Source organism: Hordeum vulgare, chromosome 4H, assembly GCF_904849725.1.
Source record: "Hordeum vulgare subsp. vulgare chromosome 4H, MorexV3_pseudomolecules_assembly, whole genome shotgun sequence".
NCBI classification, from domain to species: Eukaryota; Viridiplantae; Streptophyta; class Magnoliopsida; order Poales; family Poaceae; genus Hordeum; species Hordeum vulgare.
The window spans coordinates 567,852,213-567,872,077 of NC_058521.1; the positions used below are offsets into that span (position 1 = coordinate 567,852,213).

General features: G+C 52.7%; 1 protein-coding gene across 1 annotated transcript; it reads left to right on the plus strand.

The window, feature by feature from the left end:
* The first annotated feature begins 8,056 nt into the window (after nt 1–8,056).
* Nucleotides 8,057–12,043, plus strand: LOC123447097 (AP2-like ethylene-responsive transcription factor ANT). Its single transcript, XM_045123667.1, has 9 exons — nt 8,057–8,419; nt 8,690–9,257; nt 9,349–9,431; nt 9,577–9,585; nt 9,715–9,803; nt 10,039–10,112; nt 10,657–10,707; nt 10,933–11,009; nt 11,196–12,043. Exons 1-9 carry the CDS (start codon nt 8,218–8,220, stop codon nt 11,615–11,617), a joined length of 1,575 nt encoding a protein of 524 aa, XP_044979602.1. The 5' UTR covers nt 8,057–8,217; the 3' UTR covers nt 11,618–12,043.
* Nucleotides 12,044–19,865: the final 7,822 nt, after the last annotated feature.

Consider the following 19,865-nt stretch of genomic DNA (forward strand, 5'->3'; position numbering starts at 1 on the left):
ATCCCTTAGCATGTGACGATTGCTTCCACCTCATATTAGCCAAAACTCCCCCACCAAGTAGAGATACTACTTGTGCATCCACAAACCTTCAACCCAGTTTTGCCATGAGAGTCCACCATACCTACCTATGAATTGAATAAGATCCCTCAAGTAAGTTGTCATTGGTGCAAGCAATAAAAATTGCTCCCTAATTTGTATGATCTATTAGTGTGTGGAAAATAAGCTTTGTACGAACCCGTGATGAGGAAGACATAAAAGCGACAGACTGCATAATAAAGTTCTTTATCACAGGAGGCAATATAAAGTGACGTTCCTTCACACTAAGAGGACACACATCCAAACCTCAAAAGCGCATGACAACCTCTGCTTCCCTCTGTGATCTTGTACCTTTACTTTTTGCCCTTGAAAGAGTCATGGTGATCTTCACCAATTCCTTATTTCGCCTTTATCTTGGCTAACGTCATATGCTAGGGAAATATCTATATTCATATGTCTACTTGGAGGTAAGCATTCATGAATTATTATTGTTGACATTACCCTTGAGGTAAATGGTTGGGAGGCGAAACTATAAGCCCCTATCTTTCTCTGTGTCCAACTGAAACTTTGATCTCATGACAACCACGTGAGTTGTAGCAATTGTAGAGAACGAAAGGATGATTGAGTATGTGGATTTGCTTTACAAGCTCTTATTTGACTCTTTCCGATGTTGTGATAAATTGCAATTGCTTCAATGACTAAAGGCTATCGGTTGTTAATTCTCGGTTAGGTTCTTGATCCATGCTTTACTTTGTAAAGGGATTGTCACTTTAGCATAAGAGTTGATATGATGGTATTGCTGTTCTGATCTCATGATGCCTGCATGTTCGTATCTTGTTTTGTCGACACCTCTCTCCCTAAACATGTGGGCATGTTTATTGATCTAGGCTTTCGCTTGAGGACAAGCGACGTCTAAGCTTGGGGGAGTTGATACGTCCATTTTTCATCATGATTTCATGTTGATATTTATCGCTTTTTAGGCTGTTATCACACTACACGGTACAATACTTATGCCTTTTCTCTCTTATTTTGCAAAGTTTACATGAAGAGGGAGAATGCCGGCAACTGGAATTCTCGCGTGAAAAAGGAGCAAGTTTGAGATACCTATTCTGCGCAACTCCAAAAGCAGTGAAAATCAACGTGGATTTTTTTTTGGGATTTATAAAAAATACTGGCCCGAAGAAGTGCCACAGGGGCGCCAGCAGGAGGGCACAAGCCTGCTAGGCGCGGCCTCCCCCCGGTCGCGCCTAGGGGGCTTGTGAGCTCCCTACTGGCCCACTGGCCCCCCTCTTTTGCTACAAGAAGAGTTTCGGTCTGGAAAAAATCAGGAGGAGGCTTTTCGGAGGATTCTCCGCCGCCACGAGGCGGAACTTGAGCAGAACCAATCTAGAGCTCCGGCAGGACGATCCTGCCGGGGAAACTTCCCTCCCGGAGGGGGAAATCGTCACCATCATCATCACCAACACTCCTCTCATTGGAGGGGACTCGTCACCATCAACATCTTCATCAGCATCATCTCATCTCCAAACCCTAGTTCATCTCTTGTAACCAATCTCCGTATCGCGACTCCGATTGGTACTTGTAAGGTTGCTAGTAGTGTTAATTACTCTTTGTAGTTGATGCTAGTTGGATTACTTCGTGGAAGAGTTTATGTTCAGATCCTGGATGCTACTCATTACCTCTCTGGTCATGAATATGATTATGCTTTGTGAGTATTTACTTTTGTTCCTGAGGACATGGGATAAGTCACGCTATAAGTAGTCATGTGAATTTGGTATTCGTTCGATAATTTGATGTGTTGTATGTTGTTTTTCCTCTAGTGGTGTTATGTGAACGTCGACTACATAAAACTTCACCATTATTTGGGCCTAGAGGAAGGCATTGGGAAGTAGTAAGTAGATGATGGGTTGCTAGAGTGACAGAAGCTTAAATCCTAGTTTATGCGTTGGTTGGCAAGGGGCTGATTTGGATCCACTAGTTTAATGATATGGTTAGACTTTGTCTTAATTATTCTTTCATAGTCGCGGATGCTTGCGAGAGGGGTTAATCAAAAGTGGGATGCTTGTCCAAGGAAGGGCAGTACCCAAACGCCGGTCCACCCACATATCAAACTATCAAAGTAACGAACTCGAATCATATGAACATGATGAAAACTAGCTTGACAGAAATTCCCATGTGTCCTCGGGAGCGTTTTACCTCCTATAAGACTTTGTCCAGGCTTGTCACTTGCTACAAAAGGGATTGGGACACTTCGCTGCACCATTGTTACTTTGATAGTCAATTACTTGCTACTTGCTACTTGCTACTTGTTACTTGTTACTTCCAGGCTTGTCAAAAGGGATTGGGACACTTCGCTGCACCATTGTTACTTTGATAGTCAATTACTTTGATAGTCAATTACTTGCTACTTGTTACTTCCAGGCTTGTCAATTACTTGCTACTTGCTACGAATCATCTTGTCACACAACCACTTGTTACCGATAATTTCAGTGCTTGCAGATATTACCTTGCTGAAAACCACTTTTCAGATCCGTCTACTCCTCGTTGGGTTCAACACTCTTACTTGTCGAAAGGACTATGATAGATCCCCTATACTTGTGGGTCATCAGGCACCACCAGCACAGGCCGCGGGTCTTAGCGGGCCTTTGATCGGATTTCTACCGGGACGTCCTTGGACAGGGAGGTCTCCGCCTTGTCTCCTTCCTCCGAGTTGTTGTTGCCTTCCTTGGACCCCCCCCCCCCCCCTCGTCATCATCGTCGTTGTCCTCACCTCTCAAGCCATCTTGGCACTCGATATCACTCGCCACATCGACGAGCATGCCGTCGACGGCTAACACCATACTGATCAGCGTTGTGAAACTCTATCGAGTGAAAAGAACACGTTCAAGTCAAAAAAATAGGTAAGTAATAGTAATGAAATCACACGAACGAACCGAACTCCGGATTACCTCAATCGACGGATTCTCCGCAGAGAAACAGGGCACCAGCCTGGTCCCCCTAGGATTATCGCGCATCGGAGTGACGGCCATGAGTTTCGCCTCCAGCACCTTCGTCTCAAGCTCCTCCACGTGAATCCGCGTGGAATCACTCGGCCGCTCATACATCCACATAGGATGGGGCCTAGCCTGCAAGGGATGAATCCTCCGCTGGAAGAAGACCTCTAACAGGTCCATCTCGTTGACGCCTTTCTGTACCAAAGCGACCAATGCGATCACCAAGATGTCTATATCCGTCCTTTCCTCTTTGGACACGGTTAGTGAAGGCGCCAACTTCGCTCGCTCCGCCGAGTATGACAGGAGGCCCACTGACCATCATCAACTGGGACGTCCTGGCAGTAGAACCAAGAGTCCTTACAGACCTTCACCGAATCAGGGAATGACATTTATGGAAAGCCGTCCTTCCCCCCTAAGCTATATACATAAACCCCCGCCCAGCTGGAGTACGTCTGTCTTCTCCCCTGTCCGAGTGGACTTCTTCACAGTCATAACTTGGCAGGTGAAGAGATATTTGAACAACCCCCATTGGGGAGGACAGGCGAGGAAGTTTTCGCAAAGGGAAACAAAGGCAGCCAAATAGAAAATGGTATTCGGAGTAAGCCGATGGAGTTGCGCCCCATAAAAGTCAAGGAAAGCACAGAAAAAAAAGGTGCAGAGGCAGAGAAAACCCTTGCTCGACGTGGGTCACCGGGAGGACTCTCTCATCCTCTTGCGGTGAGGGCTCGAGCTCGCCCTCCTCCGAGAGCTGCCAACTCCCGACGGCCACAAGCCCTTGGCTCTCCAGCTCCAACATGCGCCTCTTGGTGACGCACGACGCCATCCAATCGCCCTGGATCCGCCCCGTCGGCGCCTCGACGCTCGAGAAGGACCCGTGCGTGCCCTTCTTCATCCGCTCGACTTTCGCAGTCGCGCTTCTCGTCATCTTTCGCGGTCGGACCTGACTAGAGTGGGAGCCGGACCGCACCGCCTTCGGTAAGGCAGCGATGTCGAATCCATGCACCGGCTGTGCGGACACAATGAATTTCCGGTGAAAGGAGTGTGAGCGCTTTCGTCGGCCAACCATCTCCCGGGAGCGGTAGAGTGCAAGTCGGACAACCATCTCCTTCTCACGGCCGCGTGGTATGGGCTCGTGGTCGACGGATCTGGAGATGAAGAACTCGGATCAGTTGCCCGACATGTCGGAGAAGGTTGGAGATCGCAGGAGGTGAGCTTGGATGGCGGAGGAGGAGTGGAAGGGGTGGAGTAAAGTGACTAGGGTTTGGTCCCACGATTGGCGAGGAAGAATAAATGTGGGGCCGGGTGGGCCAGCGTGACCCGAGTTTGACGTGACGGACGCGTCTTGTGATTTCTCATATCCGTCACATACCTAGGGGCGCGGGTCTGTCCGAACGTTTAATGCTCGTTTAAAATGCATATGTGGGTTTAATTTTCGTGATCGAAGAGTGATCAGACTGTCCACATGGACGTTTGATGTGGGTTAATTTAAGGTGCCCGGTACTATATGCCCTATAATTTGTCATCTGAGATATTTGGATATAGAGATTCAAATTTAAGATTTGATCGGTCACTGTTCGGGGATGACAGATGCATCCGCGGGTGTTGAAGTGGTATGCTCCTGTCGTTCATGCAGTGAGTCATGGTTTTCACGAGGAGTCCAAAGGCAGTGCATGCATGCATGCAAGCACGGTGGACTGGATCGGCCGGCGTGGCTCGTCCGTTTTGCCTTTTGCCGATTTGAAGCGCGCGCCCTCTCTCGCTCTGGCCTCTCCCCCCGCTTCCCGTGGCCTTGCGCGCGCGCGTCTCGCCGGCCAATTTTGTTCCCTTGTTGCGCCTTGCGTGGTTGGTTGGTTGCTTGGTTGGGAGCCGCGAAGGCTTGAAACCCCAGGTCTGCGCTCTGCGCGCAGTGGAAAAGAGCAAATTCTTTCCGGACGGCAGCGCGCATCGGCTCCCGTGCCATGCTCTCTGGAATACTGTAGTACAGTACATCACTGGCTTTGTTCGATTCCATCGGCTACTTCACGCTTCACAGGCCCGACTGACTGACAGTCGGGTCACAAAAAACCCCGAACACACTATCAAACGACGGTTTCCAACATTTCATGCACAAGGAATGCCCCCGAGAACGCACAAGGGACCAGCAGGCGCACGGGTTTTGCACCTGAAAGGAAAGGGAAAAAAAAAATCAACGATCAAGACGGACGCCACACCTGGTCCGGCACCAAATAAAGGCGCCAAAGTACGAGGGAGCCCGGGTCCCAAATGCGGTAGTAAACCGGCCCGGACTCGGCACGCTGACACGGGCCATCCAATCGAATCTTCCTCCTCCGGTGGACGGAGATATCCTTGTTCACGGATCGCGCTTGCTTGCCTGCTTTCTGCGACAGGATGTGAGCGAGCGTGCGCGCCTCGAGGCTCGCCGTTGCTAGCTGCCGCCGCTTTGGGCAGCCTTGCCCTTGCGTACGCCGGCGTGCGTCCGTGTGTGCCGTCCGTACGCGAGTTGCTTCACGTGAGCGCTGTGCGCCTCGAAGCGCGCACTTTCTGGGGCTCGGTCCGCGTGAAATCGCGCGTCGTCGTCATCCGTCGCGACCTGGCTCGTTTGAAAACCACGTCAACTCCGTCCACCGGGGCCGGGCCAGAATCTTATTTTATCCGACGTGACGTTTTAAAGATCGATCGATCGATCGGTCGGTTAAGCTTTGGATTACAGATGGAATGGCATGGGCCGGGCACCGATCCCATGCATGCATGCATACACGTAAAAAAACACAGATGATTCGTCCGGAGGGAGCATTCGGCATTGAATCTTTGGCCTTCGGACTCGCGGGGGTCACCAAACAAAGAGCGTCCGTCACCTGAGAAGATACCGCGCAATTCCCGGATGCATGTGATGACCCTGACCCCTTTGAGTTTGGCACGTGAGTGAGAGAGAACAAATACCAACGCTAAAATGACCCAGATACTCTCACTCATATTCACTCCTCAACACCAGGCCCCATCTTCCCCGCTGCCTCGCTGCAAGGCGTATCTATGATGGCACAGACCCCAACGCAGGAAAGAAAGCTCTGGACCACACTCGTATGTAGTACTACTACATGCAATGCACAAGCACAAGCCAAAGACCAAAGTTGGACATCAAGACTTGGTTTCCTTTCCCTTCCTACTCCTACTCCCTACTCTCTACTACACCCATTCATATAAGGCCAACTCCACTGCACGACCTCATTCTATCCGGTCCCGTCCGTTTGGGGTAAAAGAAAAAACAGATCGGTTCAGCGCGAGACGGCCCGGATTCATCCTGTTCGTTTCGTGTCCGACACGATTCATTTTTAGCGCAAACTTGCGCGGAATTTGGGTCGCGGCGAACACCATACGGACGCACGCTCCTCCGCGTCGGGGACGCGTGGCAGGCGGCCACCCACCCGCATCAATGCGCACGAACGGTCGGGCCCGGCTGTCATCCACCCAGGAAACGGTCACGGTCCTTCATAAATGAGGAAGCGTGGACCGGTCGTCCACAGTTCCCATCGCCACCCCCGCGGCCTCCTTGAAACCCGACAGTTCCCTCGCGAAACCCTAGCCTCCTCCTCGAGCACGCCGGCCGCCGCACCATGGGTCTGTGGAACTACGACCGCAAGGGCACCCACGACCGCGAGGCTGGCTCCTCGTTGGAACGCCGTCGCGGCTCCGTCAAGGAGGAGGCCACATCGCCACCGCGCCAGGCCGCGGCTCCCTTCTCCATCGCTCCCAGGCCCGCCGGCCATCGCGACCGACAGTACCTCAGCCTTGAGCTGTGCCGGCGCTACTGGGAGACGAGGACGCCGGTCCCGTGGAGTGGTGTCCACCTTCCCAACCCGTGGCATCTCTCCATCGACCGCGTTCCCATCCCTCCGGTGCCAACGAGCGGCCGTGCGCGTCGCGAGGAGATCGAGCGCCGTCGTCGCCTCCTCCCCGACGACCTCTACTACGACCCAACGTACGCCGCCAATAGCACCCTCTGGGACACATGGCTTAGGGACGAGCGCGGCGTGCGGCGTGCCTCGTACTTCGCCGGGACGGTCGTGGGGCCGCGGCAGGCACGGGAGGTGCGCGGGCGTACACAGGTGCGCGGCCTCACGCCCACGCCGTCGCCTTCGTCGTCTCCGTCACCATCTCCACCTCCTCACATGACGGAGGAGGAGGAGGCCCGGCTCATTCGGCGCGTCATGGAGGACTCCATGACGACGCATGATGAGCGTCAATGGTCGGGCCTGGACCGCGCCATGGCCTCTCTGCGGCCGGCGACGTCGCCATCCCCGAGCCGGTGGAGGAGGAGGAGGTGGTCGCGTTTCCTCCGGAGCTGGTGGGCACGTCGTGGGGCTGGTCGTGCACCGCGTCGGAGATGACGCAGGCAGTGGGGGCCGTGAACTGGTGCCCCACGCCACCATGGTCACCGGAGTGGGAGGCCTCGCCACGGGAGGAGGTGCTGCAGGCTAGCTTCCAGCATGCCCCCGCGCACCAGGGACCGCCGGCCCACCTCTGGGCGCCGCCACCCTACGTCGACCTCGTCAGCGATGACGACGATACCGGCAACCACTGAATACGGCAACGACAGGCGGGCTATTTTCATATTATGTTAATTATGTCAAAAACTGGGCCGTTTTATGGCCGTGAAAACTGGGCCTTTATTAATGTTAATCTTATTATGTTTTAAGCTTTTAAACTGAGTTTATTTATTTTTAATTAAATTTTTTATTTTTATTTTTATTTTAAATCAAGTCCAACACGGATATGATTTGAGATGTGGCCGCGCGGTGGACGTACGCACGATCCAACGGACAAAGGCGGACATAGACGAATCCATTGCCGTCCCAAACGAATAAAATCCGGCCAAACGGGACGTCGGGTGGAGTTGGCCTGATATGGACCGAGCATTCCACCATCCATCACCTACCCTACGCTAGACTAGGGCGCACCACGCTGCACCGTAACCGTGGCCAAATATAGCTCCCGCGTATATATAAACGTCAAAAAGGGGGGCTCGCCTCTTTTCGTAGCCCCGGCACCAATCTACATAGCTCTATTCCCCATATCTCTCCCTTGCTTGCAAGCCATAGCCACCCCGGCCGAGAAAAGATCAAGCTCTTTTGGCTCTTCTTTCCTTTCCTTTTCTCCTCCTAAGCTTTTTCGTGTGGTGCCGGAGCTGGAGATGGACATGAACAGCGGCTGGCTTGGCTTCTCCTTGTCTTCCTCGTCCGCCGCGAGGGGCTACGGCGAAGGCGGCGGCGATGGGGGAGGTGACGGCGGCTCCTGCTCGTCTCCTGCCGCGGCGGCGGGGGCGCCCTCTTCGCCCATCGTCGGCGTTCCGTTGCACTCTGCTGGCGGCGCCTCTGTGCAGTACGACGGCCCAGGTGACTAACCAATCGCATGCAACACGAGTTCAGGAAGGCTATGTTTAGCTTGTTCGGATATGTACCATTGCTTGCTTGCATGTCCATGCCTTTTTCTTTCTCTGTCATGTATATGCACCCAAGTCTAACTAATGGTAGAATGAAACTACACGTGTTCATGCTAATCTTGTGCGACAGTTCGCTGGCGTTGTGCGAAGTTGTGATGTCACTCAACAAGGCCTTGAGCTTGTGTTTGATGGATCAGACTGTTTTGTCTAATCTTTTGTACAGATTGGAGGCATCAGCACGCAGAAGCCAAAGGCCCCAAGCTGGAGGACTTCATGAGCGTCGGCTACGGCAACGGCAACGACAGGAGCAGCGGCATCTACGACGCCGGCCACGCCGACCAGCTCAAGTACCACCACCATCAGGACGTCCACGCCTACCCAGCCTCGCCCTACTTCCAGGGCAATGGCGGCGGGGGCGCCGTCATCGGGCTTGACATCAACAACGCCCCGCCGCCGCCACACTGCACCGGCGTCCCGGACCACCACTTCATGCCTGCGCACCACGGCCAGTACTCGCTGTGCACGCCGAACCAGTCTGGCGCGGGCGCGATGGCGGCGGCGCCAATGTACAGCTCCGCCGCGGGATTCGACGGCAACACCAACATGTCCATCTCTGGCATCAAGTCCTGGCTCCGGCAGTCGATGTACGTCCCGGAGCGGTCGCCGGCGGTGCCTCCCTCCGTGCACGCCGCCCCGAACGAGCCGCCGCTGCCGGCGCCGTCGGTCCCCGCCCCTCGCAAGCTCGCGCAGACCTTCGGGCAGAGGACGTCGCAGTTCCGTGGCGTCACCAGGTTGGTCGAGTGGGATCAAGCCTTGCATCGTCTGAACGTGTGCCCACTCGTTCGTTCATGGATTCATGGTGGTTCGTGCGTTGATTCGCAGGCACAGGTGGACGGGGAGGTACGAGGCTCACCTGTGGGACAACACTTGCAGGAAGGAAGGCCAGACCAGGAAAGGAAGGCAAGGTGAGCTCCTCGATCGACCAAGAATCACAAAACATTTCTGCCTTTGTACGTACCTACGTACGAACTGCTACATCCATGGACGACATGCTACTGACTGACATCAACTTCCTTGTTCGTCCCTGAATCTCCCGGATGCAACGAGCAGTTTACCTAGGTACGCCATTGCTGCACCCTCCTCAACTTCCCCGGTGGTTTTAGAGGCACAGTTTAGAATTTCCAATAGCTCATGTTGTTACATTAGACGCTGATCAATTGATCATCATGGTTGGTTTGAACTTTGAAGGTGGGTATGACAAGGAGGAGAAGGCCGCGAGGGCTTACGATCTGGCTGCGCTCAAGTACTGGGGTCCAACGACCCACATAAATTTCCCGGTACGCCTCAGCTTTAGATCGAGACTGCATCTCCATCTCCATGGCATTCAAGCTGCTTTCCTGTTAAACCCAGGGGATGTGGTAGTACGTAGCAGTGTAGGGGCCGGCCTACTACCATGCATGGTTCATTCCTGCGCCCTTTTAACTGGCCGTTGATTAAAGTGGTTAGTACAGCAGCAGCAGATGATTTGAATGTTTCCCTGATGGATTGGCCGGGTTTTGTTGTGACATGTAGTTAAGCACCTACGAGAAGGAGCTGGAGGAGATGAAGCACATGACAAGGCAGGAGTTCATTGCGCACTTACGAAGGTGCACCAGTACATACCCAGTTCCTGTAGTAGTTCTTATTTTTTTCTCTTTACTGCTGGACCATCAGTAATGCAGTGCCACCAATTATCCCCGTTGCAAAGAAAGTACATAGATCGTTTGTAGACTAAATTTACAAGCATCTGGTACAGTGGTACCATGGAAGAAAATCATTGCAAAATCTGATGAACAACTTGAATTTACAAGCATCTGGTACAGTGGTACTATGGAAGAAAACCATTGCAAAATCGGATGAACAACTTGAATTTTACAAGCATCTGGTACGGTGGTACTATGGAAGAAAACCATTGCAAAATCTGATGAACCACTTGAATTTACAAGCATGTGGTACAGTGGTACTATGGAAGAAAACCATTGCAAAAACTGATGAACCACTTGAACATCACTAGAGACAAAATTTCTAGTACTGATAATGCGTAATCTGTGTGCACATTTTCACATACATGTGCATCCAAAAGTATGAAAACATCTGGCGCGCTCACCAAGGCTTACAACTTCCGAGTTAATTTTTGTTCGTTGTTTGCAGGAACAGCAGTGGCTTCTCGAGGGGAGCATCCATGTACAGAGGAGTGACCAGGTGCCCCATTTTTACCCCCATCTGCAGGCTTTTTCACCACCCCAAAACTTGCTCTCTTCTGTTCTGAGCTCTAGCAGTATGGTATAGTCCATCTCACTCACAGTCACAAGTCACAGCCAGACAGACACGCAGAAACACACACGCATCGACTTGCCAGCCAGCCAGCCTGCCTGTGGTTCTGTGGTACTGTATGTGATCTTTTCTTGTTGCGCTTGCTTTCCCCAGGCATCACCAGCACGGCAGATGGCAGGCCAGGATTGGGAGGGTGGCAGGGAACAAGGACCTGTACCTTGGCACCTTCAGTAAGTTTTTGTTTTCTTACTCTTGTTCGCACCTTGTTCCCTCCAAGTTCCAAGCTAGCCCTAGCAGTCGCCCAACTGTTGCTAATCTAACTGTAATCTTGTTTTTCATCTTCTTCTTTTTGTCATTGTGCATGGTTACATGGCAAAAGTAGATGTCTCATGTGTGATTGAAAATCAAAATGGCAGGCACGCAGGAGGAGGCGGCGGAGGCGTACGACATCGCGGCGATCAAGTTCCGCGGGCTGAGCGCCGTCACCAACTTCGACATCAGCAAGTACGACGTGAAGCGCATCTGCGCCAGCTCACACCTCATCGGCGGGGACCTCGCCTGCAGGCGCTCCCCGACGCGCGACGCGCCGGCGCTGCCCAGCGGCGTGAGCGTCGCCGTCGAGCGCCCCGAGGCCGGCGCGTCCGACAACAGCTCCGACGCCTCGGACGGCCACCGCGGCGCGCACCTGCTGCACGGCCTCCAGTACGCGCACGCCATGAAGTACGAGGCCGGCGAGGGCAGCAACGGCGGCGGCGGCTGGACGCGCCCGGTCGCCGGCGTCCCCGGCGTGCACCCGCACCCGCACCCGCTCCCGGTGTTCGCGCTCTGGAACGAGTGAGTGAGTGAGTGAGTGAGTGAGTCACTAGCGTAGGACGCGACGGAGGGACGTAGTAGTGGGTAGGTAGCTTGCTAGGGCAACATGCCCCGCATGTACGGCGGTGCATGAGGACCGACGGACCGATGATAAAGCTTGCGGGGGGAGGCGGCGTTGTGATCGGCCGACCCCTTCGATGCATGTCGTTGCATGGTTGGCGCCTTAACTTGTCTGGGAGGTGCCGACAATTTTGCCGCAATGTGAGACTCTTCGACATGCATGCTATGCTATGCCGTGCTATGCCACGACGTACTGAACCTTTGCCACTTATGCCATGTACTGGATCTGGGAGGGGCGCCGAAAGTTAGAGAGAATAATTGTTTTCCTTGATAGAATATGTTACACAATACAAAGGGATATATACAACCCTGAGGGACCACGATCGCCCTACTAAGATGGCAAGTCCGCGGGGTTGAGGAGGAACTTGATGTGATTGGTGATATGGTCATGAAAAATGGTGTGGCGGGGAGCGGCTGGCGTCGGTGGTGGTGCGGTTGCGACGGAAGCGAAGAGAGGGGCAGACTGGGTGACGGGGGCGAAGGAGGTACCAAGGTGGGGTGCAGCAGGCCCGAAGACAAAAGGCAGCGAGGAGGCCGCGGAGGTGGTCGAGGACGAGGCAGGAGCGGTCGTCGTGGAGGAGAGGGATCCCTGCAACAAGGTGGACGAGGGAAGGCCGACCATGGGAAAGAACCCTGGTAACTGATACCAAGTTAGAGAAAATAACTGCTTTCATTAATAGAATTTGTTACACAATACAAGGGATATATACAACCCTAAGGGACCACGATTGCCCTACTAAGGCCAACTTCACCGCGCGACCCCATCCTGTCCGGTCCCGTCCGTTTTGGGTAAAAGGGACAGACCTGTCAGCCCAGCGCGAGATGGTCCGGACCCATCTTATCCATTTCGTGTCCGGGACGACTCATTTCGAGCGCAAACTTACGCGGGGTTTTGGTCGCGGCGGACACCAAACGAACGCGCGCTCGTCCGCGTCGGGACGCGTGGCAGGCGGCCACCTACCTCCCACCCGCCCACATCAATGCGCACGAGCGGCCGAGCCCGCCTGTCATCCGCCCAGGAAACGGTCGCGGTCCTTCTTAAATGGGGAAGCCGTAGACCGGTCGTCGTCCACAGTTCCCATCGCCACCCCGCGGCCTCCTCCAAACCCGATAGCCAAACCCTAGCCTCCTCGAACTCGCCGGCCACCCACCTGGCAGCCATGGGCCTGTGGAACTACGCGAGGAAGCACGACCACGAGGCTGGCTCCTCGTCGGGACGCCGCCGCGGCTCCGCGAAGGAGGAGGCCGCATCGCCACCGCGTCGTGCCTCCGCCGCGGCTCCCTTCACCATCGGCCCTAGGCCCGCCGGCCAGAGCGACCGGCAGTCCCTCAGCGCTGAGGTATGCCAGCGCTACTGGGAGACGAGGATGCCGATCCCGTGGAGCGACGTCCACCTCCCCAACGCGTGCCACCTCTCTGCCGACCGGGTCCCGATCCCGCAGTTGCCGACGAGCGGCCGTGCGCGTTGCGACGAGATTGAGCGCAGCCGCCTCCTCCTCCCTGACGACCTGTACTACGACGACAGGTACGCCGCAGACTCTACCCTCTGGGACACGTGACTCAGGGACGAGCACGACGTGCGGCGCGCCTCCTACTTCGCCGGTACGGCCTCGGGGCCGCGGCGGGCACGGGAGGTGCGCGGGAGTACACGGGTGCGCGGCCTCACGCCCACGCTGTCGCCTTCCCGTCTCCGTCACCACCTCCACCTCCGCGCATGACAGAGGAGGAGGAGGCCCGGCTCATGCAGCGTGTCATGGAGGACTCCATGATGACGCATGATGAGCGCCAATGGCCGGGCCTCGACCGCGCGATGGCCCTCTCTGCGGCAGGTGACGTCGCCATCCCCGAGCAGATGGAGGAGGAGGAGGTGGCCGCATTCCTCGGGATCTGGTGGGCCAGCAATGGAGCTGGTCGTGCACGGCGCCGGAGATGGCGTAGGCAGTGGGGAGCGTGAACTGGTGCCCCATGCCGCCGCGGTCACCGGAGCGGGACGTCTCGTCACGGGAGGAGGTGTTGCAGGCATCTGCCAGCTTCGAGCCCGCCCCCGCGCACCAGGGACCGCCGGCCCACCTCTGAACGCCGCCGGCTTACGTCGACCTCGTCAGTGACGGCGACGACGACGACACCGACGGCCAGTGAAGACGGTGACGGCCACGGCATCAACGGGCTTTTTTTTTATGTTAATTATGTCAAACTGGGCTGTTTTATGGCCGTGAAAACTGGGCCTTTTTTATATTAATGTTATTATGTTTTAAGTTTTGTAACTGCGTTTATTCACTTTTAAGTTAAGTTTTTTTTTTTAATTTTTTTAATCACGTCCAACACGGACATGATTTGAGGTGCGACCGCGCGGTGGACGCAAGCACGATCCAACGGACAGAAGCAGACATGAGTGAACTCATTGTTGTCCTAAACGGATAAAATCTGATAAACAAGACGTTCGTTTGGGATCGTATGGTGAAGTTGGATTAAGGTGGCACGCAGGCCTTGGCGTCGTGGATGCCTGAAATGTGGGAAGGTTACAACAGATAGCAACGATACAATGTACTCTGTGCCGTGTAGATATTGCATCGGCTGAGTGCTGACTCTGCCGTAAGCCCGTAACCCGTGACGCGTAGATGCCCTGGAGAACCCGATGAACCACACCCTGGGTAGTAGCCGGAGCAGCAGCCACGGGACGTACGTACGCCGGAATCGGGGCGGCTGCGCTTTTATACTTGCGTGCCGAAAGTGGCAGCGTGCAGCACCTCGTCAACCTCACAGAAACGCCGGCGAGTGGAATCTCTCAGGCGCTGCGTGAAGCGTGATTCGTGTCTTGTCCCGCCGGCAGTGCCTGCCGGCCCCGGGCTGTAGACGGCGACGGGCGTTGCTCGTGAAAGATGCCAAAAAGCAGAGCGACGTGTTTATCTGCCTCAGGAATTGACCGGGGATATCCAATCGAGGGGATGGCGCAGACCCAAAGGCCCGACGCCTTTGCTGCAGCCAGCGTCATCTCTCAGTCGTGTCCATTGCGGACAGAAATATACCCGCAGGACTCTGATCTCGAGGACAAGATTCTTTCCTCTGCACTACTATAAATATGAGTTTTTTCTTCTGTTTTTTAATCAATCAACCGCTGGTTTTCAATATATTAGCAGATACTATAAAAAGGACCGTGCGTTGCAACAAAGAAAAATATCACATATTTTTAATTTACAAAAAGTGATCTATAATTTGAGTATTTATAGCTACGATCCAAATAAAGATGATCTTAGGCTACAAAAACATACTTCAAAATTCCACAGGTCTTCTATTTTAATATGGTTTGCATGTAGTTTTAATATGTACAAAGAAACACTCAAGTGATCTTCAATTTTTTTCCTAATCCTGATTTTGCTGAGATGTTCATCCACAATCCAAATTAGTACCGGTATGAAAGAAAGACGGGTAATGCATTATTGATTAAGATTGCATCCTAGATAATATTTTTAATTCTTTTAACAGGTAAAATAACATCGTATTCAAATTCTACATATTTTCTAATCAAAATCCATCTATAACATGTTAAATTTAGAGTTACAGTTTAGAACAGATGAGTATTTAAAAAAAAATTAATATGTATTGCGGGTTTAATGTAAAAAATATCAGGGTTTTTTCATAAAATAGCACTACGGACTAAAAATATATATTTTCTTTATTAGTAGGTATAGATAGGGCGGGAAACAAATTGCCATGATCAAAGTATCAGTTGGGGTTCTGGTCCAACGTGACACAGCTTGGAAGAGAGGAGACTATTCCGACGTACCTTCTGAACGTAACAGCCCCGCGTCGTCCCCGTGTCGGTGACTCGGGTGGCGCCCTAAACCTAGCCGACGGGGGCACATACTTCCTCATTCCCTTCCTTGTCGTCGTCGGGGGGCGTCCCCGGTCTAAGCCCGGGGGCCGACGGCGGTGGCAGAGGACATTGCCTCTCTCGTGCGGGCCCCCGAATAATGTGGAGGCGCGTCCAATCCGATCGACAACGGTGATGACTATGGCACGGCAGCGTCGTAGGCGGCGCGGGTTGAGGGCATGACGACCAGACTGGTTTGGATAGCGGCGGCGGCGCGTCATCTGCCTTTGGATCGGTGACGTCGGTGTGGAGGGTCTGGTGGTTGAGGGAGTCCGGAACTAAGGGGTCCTCATGCCGCTTACTTATTTCTATGGGTCGGACTCCTGGCCATCCAATTATTATTATTAGAATTCGGATAAATAAGGCGATGTTGTATCCTAGACGGACTCTTTCGAAGACTTGGCGTGCACCAGACGGTCACGTGGTAATCGACATTTTTCCTACTTGATGTAACCCACGTTGTGTAATCCTAGTACCCCCGGTATCTATATAAACTAGAGGGCTTTAGTTCATAAGATAAGTTAAGATCATTATTCCTAGGGTTTAGACCACGACATACGATCTCGAGGTAGATCAACCATGTACTTCATACTCCACCATCGATATAAACAAGAGCAGGACGTAGGGTTTACCTCCATCAAGAGGGTCCGAACCCGTCAATATGAGCAATACAACGGAACAACAGACCTAACCGTGTGGATTCAAGATTTTCTGCTCCACATACATATGGCCCGAGGAGATGACGTCCATGCCATACAATATTTACCATTAAAACTCAAAGGAACAACACGACATTGGCTGAATAGCCTCCCCGGAAACTCTATTGGGAGTTGGGAAGAGCTTGAAGACGCTTTCAGAGCTAACTTTCAAGGCACCTATGTCCGGCCGCCATGCTCCGATAACTTGAGCCACATTGTTAAACAAGCCAGTGTGTCATCTCGACGGTTCTAGAATCGAGTCCTGACAAAGAAAAGTCGAATCATCAATTGTTTGTACGCCGAGGCACTCGTCTCCTTGAGAAGCAACATCCAGGATGAATGGCTAGCCCGAACGCTCGAGCAAGATATGCCAAGAAGAATGGCAGCCCTTACGTCCATTATGACCCAGTTTTGCGCGGGCGAGGATAGCTGGCTAGCTCGTCGGAACAATCATCGTGCAAACCCCAGCACGTCCGAAGTTCGAGATAGAAATGCGAGGCCACAACGCAATAAGAACAAGCGCCGGCACAATGGCGGTGAAACTGAAGATACGTCAATCAATACCGGATTCAGCAGCTCCAGGTCCAGACTGCGAAAGAAACCCTTCAAGGGGAATCGGGGTGGACCGACCGCACTGGACATGCCCTGCCAGATCCACGGCAGTCCAAATAAGCCCGAAAATCACACCATCCATAACTGTTGGTTGATCAAACATGCGAGCAAAAATATAGCCGAGGACCTGGGCAAGAGTTCCTGTAGAGAGGACGACGAAGAACCTCACAAGCCGAACAATGGAGGCCAAAAGAAATTTCCTCCTGAGGTGAAAACCGTGGACATGATCTATGTCACGCACATATAAAAAAAGGAGAGGAAACAAGCACTTCGAGACGTATACGCCATAGAGCCAGTAGCTCCAAAGTATAACACATCGTGAGGATGTCCGATCACTTTTGACCGCACGGATCACCCGACCATTATTCGTCACGGGGGTCTGGCAACCCTCGTGCTCGACCCCATTATCGATGGGCACCATCTCACTAGAGTGCTTATGGACTGAGGCAGTAGCCTCAGTCTGGTTTACGCAGACACAGTGAGAAAAATGGGTATCGAACTGTCAAGGGTCAAACCCAGAAACACCACCTTCAAAGGAACAATTCCTAGCGTCGAGGCGTGCTGTTCGGGCACCATAACTTTGGAATTAGTGTTTGATTCACTCGACAACTTCCATGGTGAATACTTGATCTTTGATATTGTCGCTTTTCACAGTGGCTATCATGCACTCCTCGATCGTACAACGTTCGCTTGCTTTAATGCCATTCCCCATTATGCATACCTGAAGCTAAAGATATCGGGACCCAAGGGTGTTATTACCGTCAATGGTAACACTGGGCGATCCCTCCAAACTGAGGAACATACTTCGGCTCTGGCACCTCCAGTACATGCCGGCAATGCGAATCCAAAGTTCCAGCTCGCCATTAAGGAATGATGGAAAACAAACGAGCCCAAGTCCCGCCACAATTCCTAGATCCTTTTCATGCTCAAAATCAATAGGGATACGTTCCCCACAGCAGGACCATGCTAGCAGCAAAATACGTGCACCGAAGGTACAATTTTGTGCTTAAAATACCATGGGCAGCTATGGGGACCGAATACATGGGAGCAAGTATCCGGCTAGACCGAACTATGGTCATTACACGTCTTCGGACAAATTTAGGCACCATAAAGGACATACTCCGCGTCAAGCTACACACACCTTGTCGACTTCTCAAGACCGTCTCTTTCAAAGGCCTGCTCGCCAACTACCCTCCCCCCATAATGGAGCACTTCCCGGAGAGCAAAGGCGCAGACGTACAACAGGGCACCGTAAAGGACATCAAGCCATCCACAAGAGACCCTGTGTAAACCTTTCCTCTGTAAATTTATTTTTAATATCCATAAGAGTTGTTTGGGAAGTTTGGATTGTATGGCTAGAAACCACGAGTTAATAGGAAATATAGACCAATCTTTACGGTACAATGGCAATCATTCATGTTGTATAGCCTTTTCTACTTCTTTTTCCTTTTTTCGATCTTTAACACCAGCACAAGCCTGTTTGATACACATGTTAGATGCAATTGGCTAATCGGCCGGGGGCTTGGCTATTACGCTCTGTAATGCCCCAAGTGTAGAACTTTCCCTTCTTGTAACCTTCCATGTGGGGCCACCTTGTCAGAGATCTTGAGGATATCTTTGTGCCATGAATTCATGTGTGTTCCCTAGTGTTTACTTCCCTTGCATGCATGAATTACATATCATTACTTGCCATACTTATGATTGCATGCCATGATCATGTTGCATTTGAGTTTAATAGGAGTAGTGTTGTGGTGTTGTGAGTGCATGTGATCTTGCTAGGATTAAGTGGTGGTTTTGCACTACCTTGTGAGGCATGTGATAATGGTGTGTGTGATGCAAGAGGGTGTGCTAGCCTTTGTAAGCTCTTGCCTTTTAACTCCTTTTCTCTCCTATTTTTATTCTTTTCAAAATTCCTTCTTCCCAAAGATGATTCAAAAATGTCTAGTGGTTTGATAAAATGTGCTTGTGAGGGGGTGCAATTTTTCTGATTTGATTCTTTGTTTTTAGTGCTGCAAATAAATTCAAAACAGTAGCTTAATGACTGTTTTGCATTTATTTCAAACGTCTCCAAATATTGCATTCCTATTTTTCCCTATTGGGCAAAAATTCCTTAAGTCCAGCAGTATTTTTCCTTTTGATTTTGCCACAATAGCTTAGGTGGGTTAATTTTTCTTGTGGGTGTTTAAAAAAAAATACTATATAGGAATCCCCTCCCCAATATATTTTTTTCCCTTCTTCCTGGGCAGCATGGGCCTCTTTCCTCCCTCCTGGCCCAGCTGCTCCCTCCAGAGAGAGCCCACGCGAGGCCTCTCCTCTCCTTTCCTTCTTCACGGCGTCCTCCTCCTCCCCTCGCTGTCTGCTTTCCGTCAGAACGTGTGTGAGAGAGAGAGTTGACGGCGCCGTGAGCAGCACGTCGAGGGCCCCCTATAAATTGCGTTGGCGTCCGTGCCCGAAGCCTAGGGTTCCTCTTCTCCCCTCAGCCGCCGCCGCCACCTCTCCCAAACCCCATCTCGTTCCCATCTCTCTTCTTCTTCTCTGTCAGGTAAGTTAGCAGAGGGTGCAGAGAGAGAGAGTCGCCGGCTTCTTCCGCGGGCGTCGTCGGGCGGCTCGGCCGCCATGTCCGGGGGCTCGGGGCGGCTCCCCGCGTCCCATTCCCGGCGCTAGGACCCCGAGGAGCGGCCCCCCCCGTCGAGCTCGTCCTCGTCAACGGGACGCACCGGGCGAACTGCTTCGTCACTGCTTCGGTCTACGGCAGGATCTCCCTCGGCACTTCTTCTTCCTCTCCAGGCGGCTCCTCCTTCCCGTACGGCGCCCCCTCTTCTTCCCTAGGTGAGGACGTCGCCCCCTCCTTCTTCCTCCCTGGTTCGCCCTAGATCCGAGTGGGGTCTCCGTGTTCCTTTGTGTGCTGTTCGTCAGAGCCCAGGAAGCCACGTGAGTGCTCTCTGTCTCGAGCAGCAGCAGGAGATCGGGCT

Coding starts and splice junctions, on each gene's coding strand:
- LOC123447097 (XM_045123667.1), top strand. CDS start 8,218: ATGGACATGAACAGCGGCTGGCTTGGCTTCTCCTTGTCTTCCTCGTCC. Junction 8,420..8,689: donor TGTGCAGTACGACGGCCCAG/GTGACTAACCAA, acceptor TCTTTTGTACAG/ATTGGAGGCATCAGCACGCA. Junction 10,708..10,932: donor ATGTACAGAGGAGTGACCAG/GTGCCCCATTTT, acceptor TGCTTTCCCCAG/GCATCACCAGCACGGCAGAT.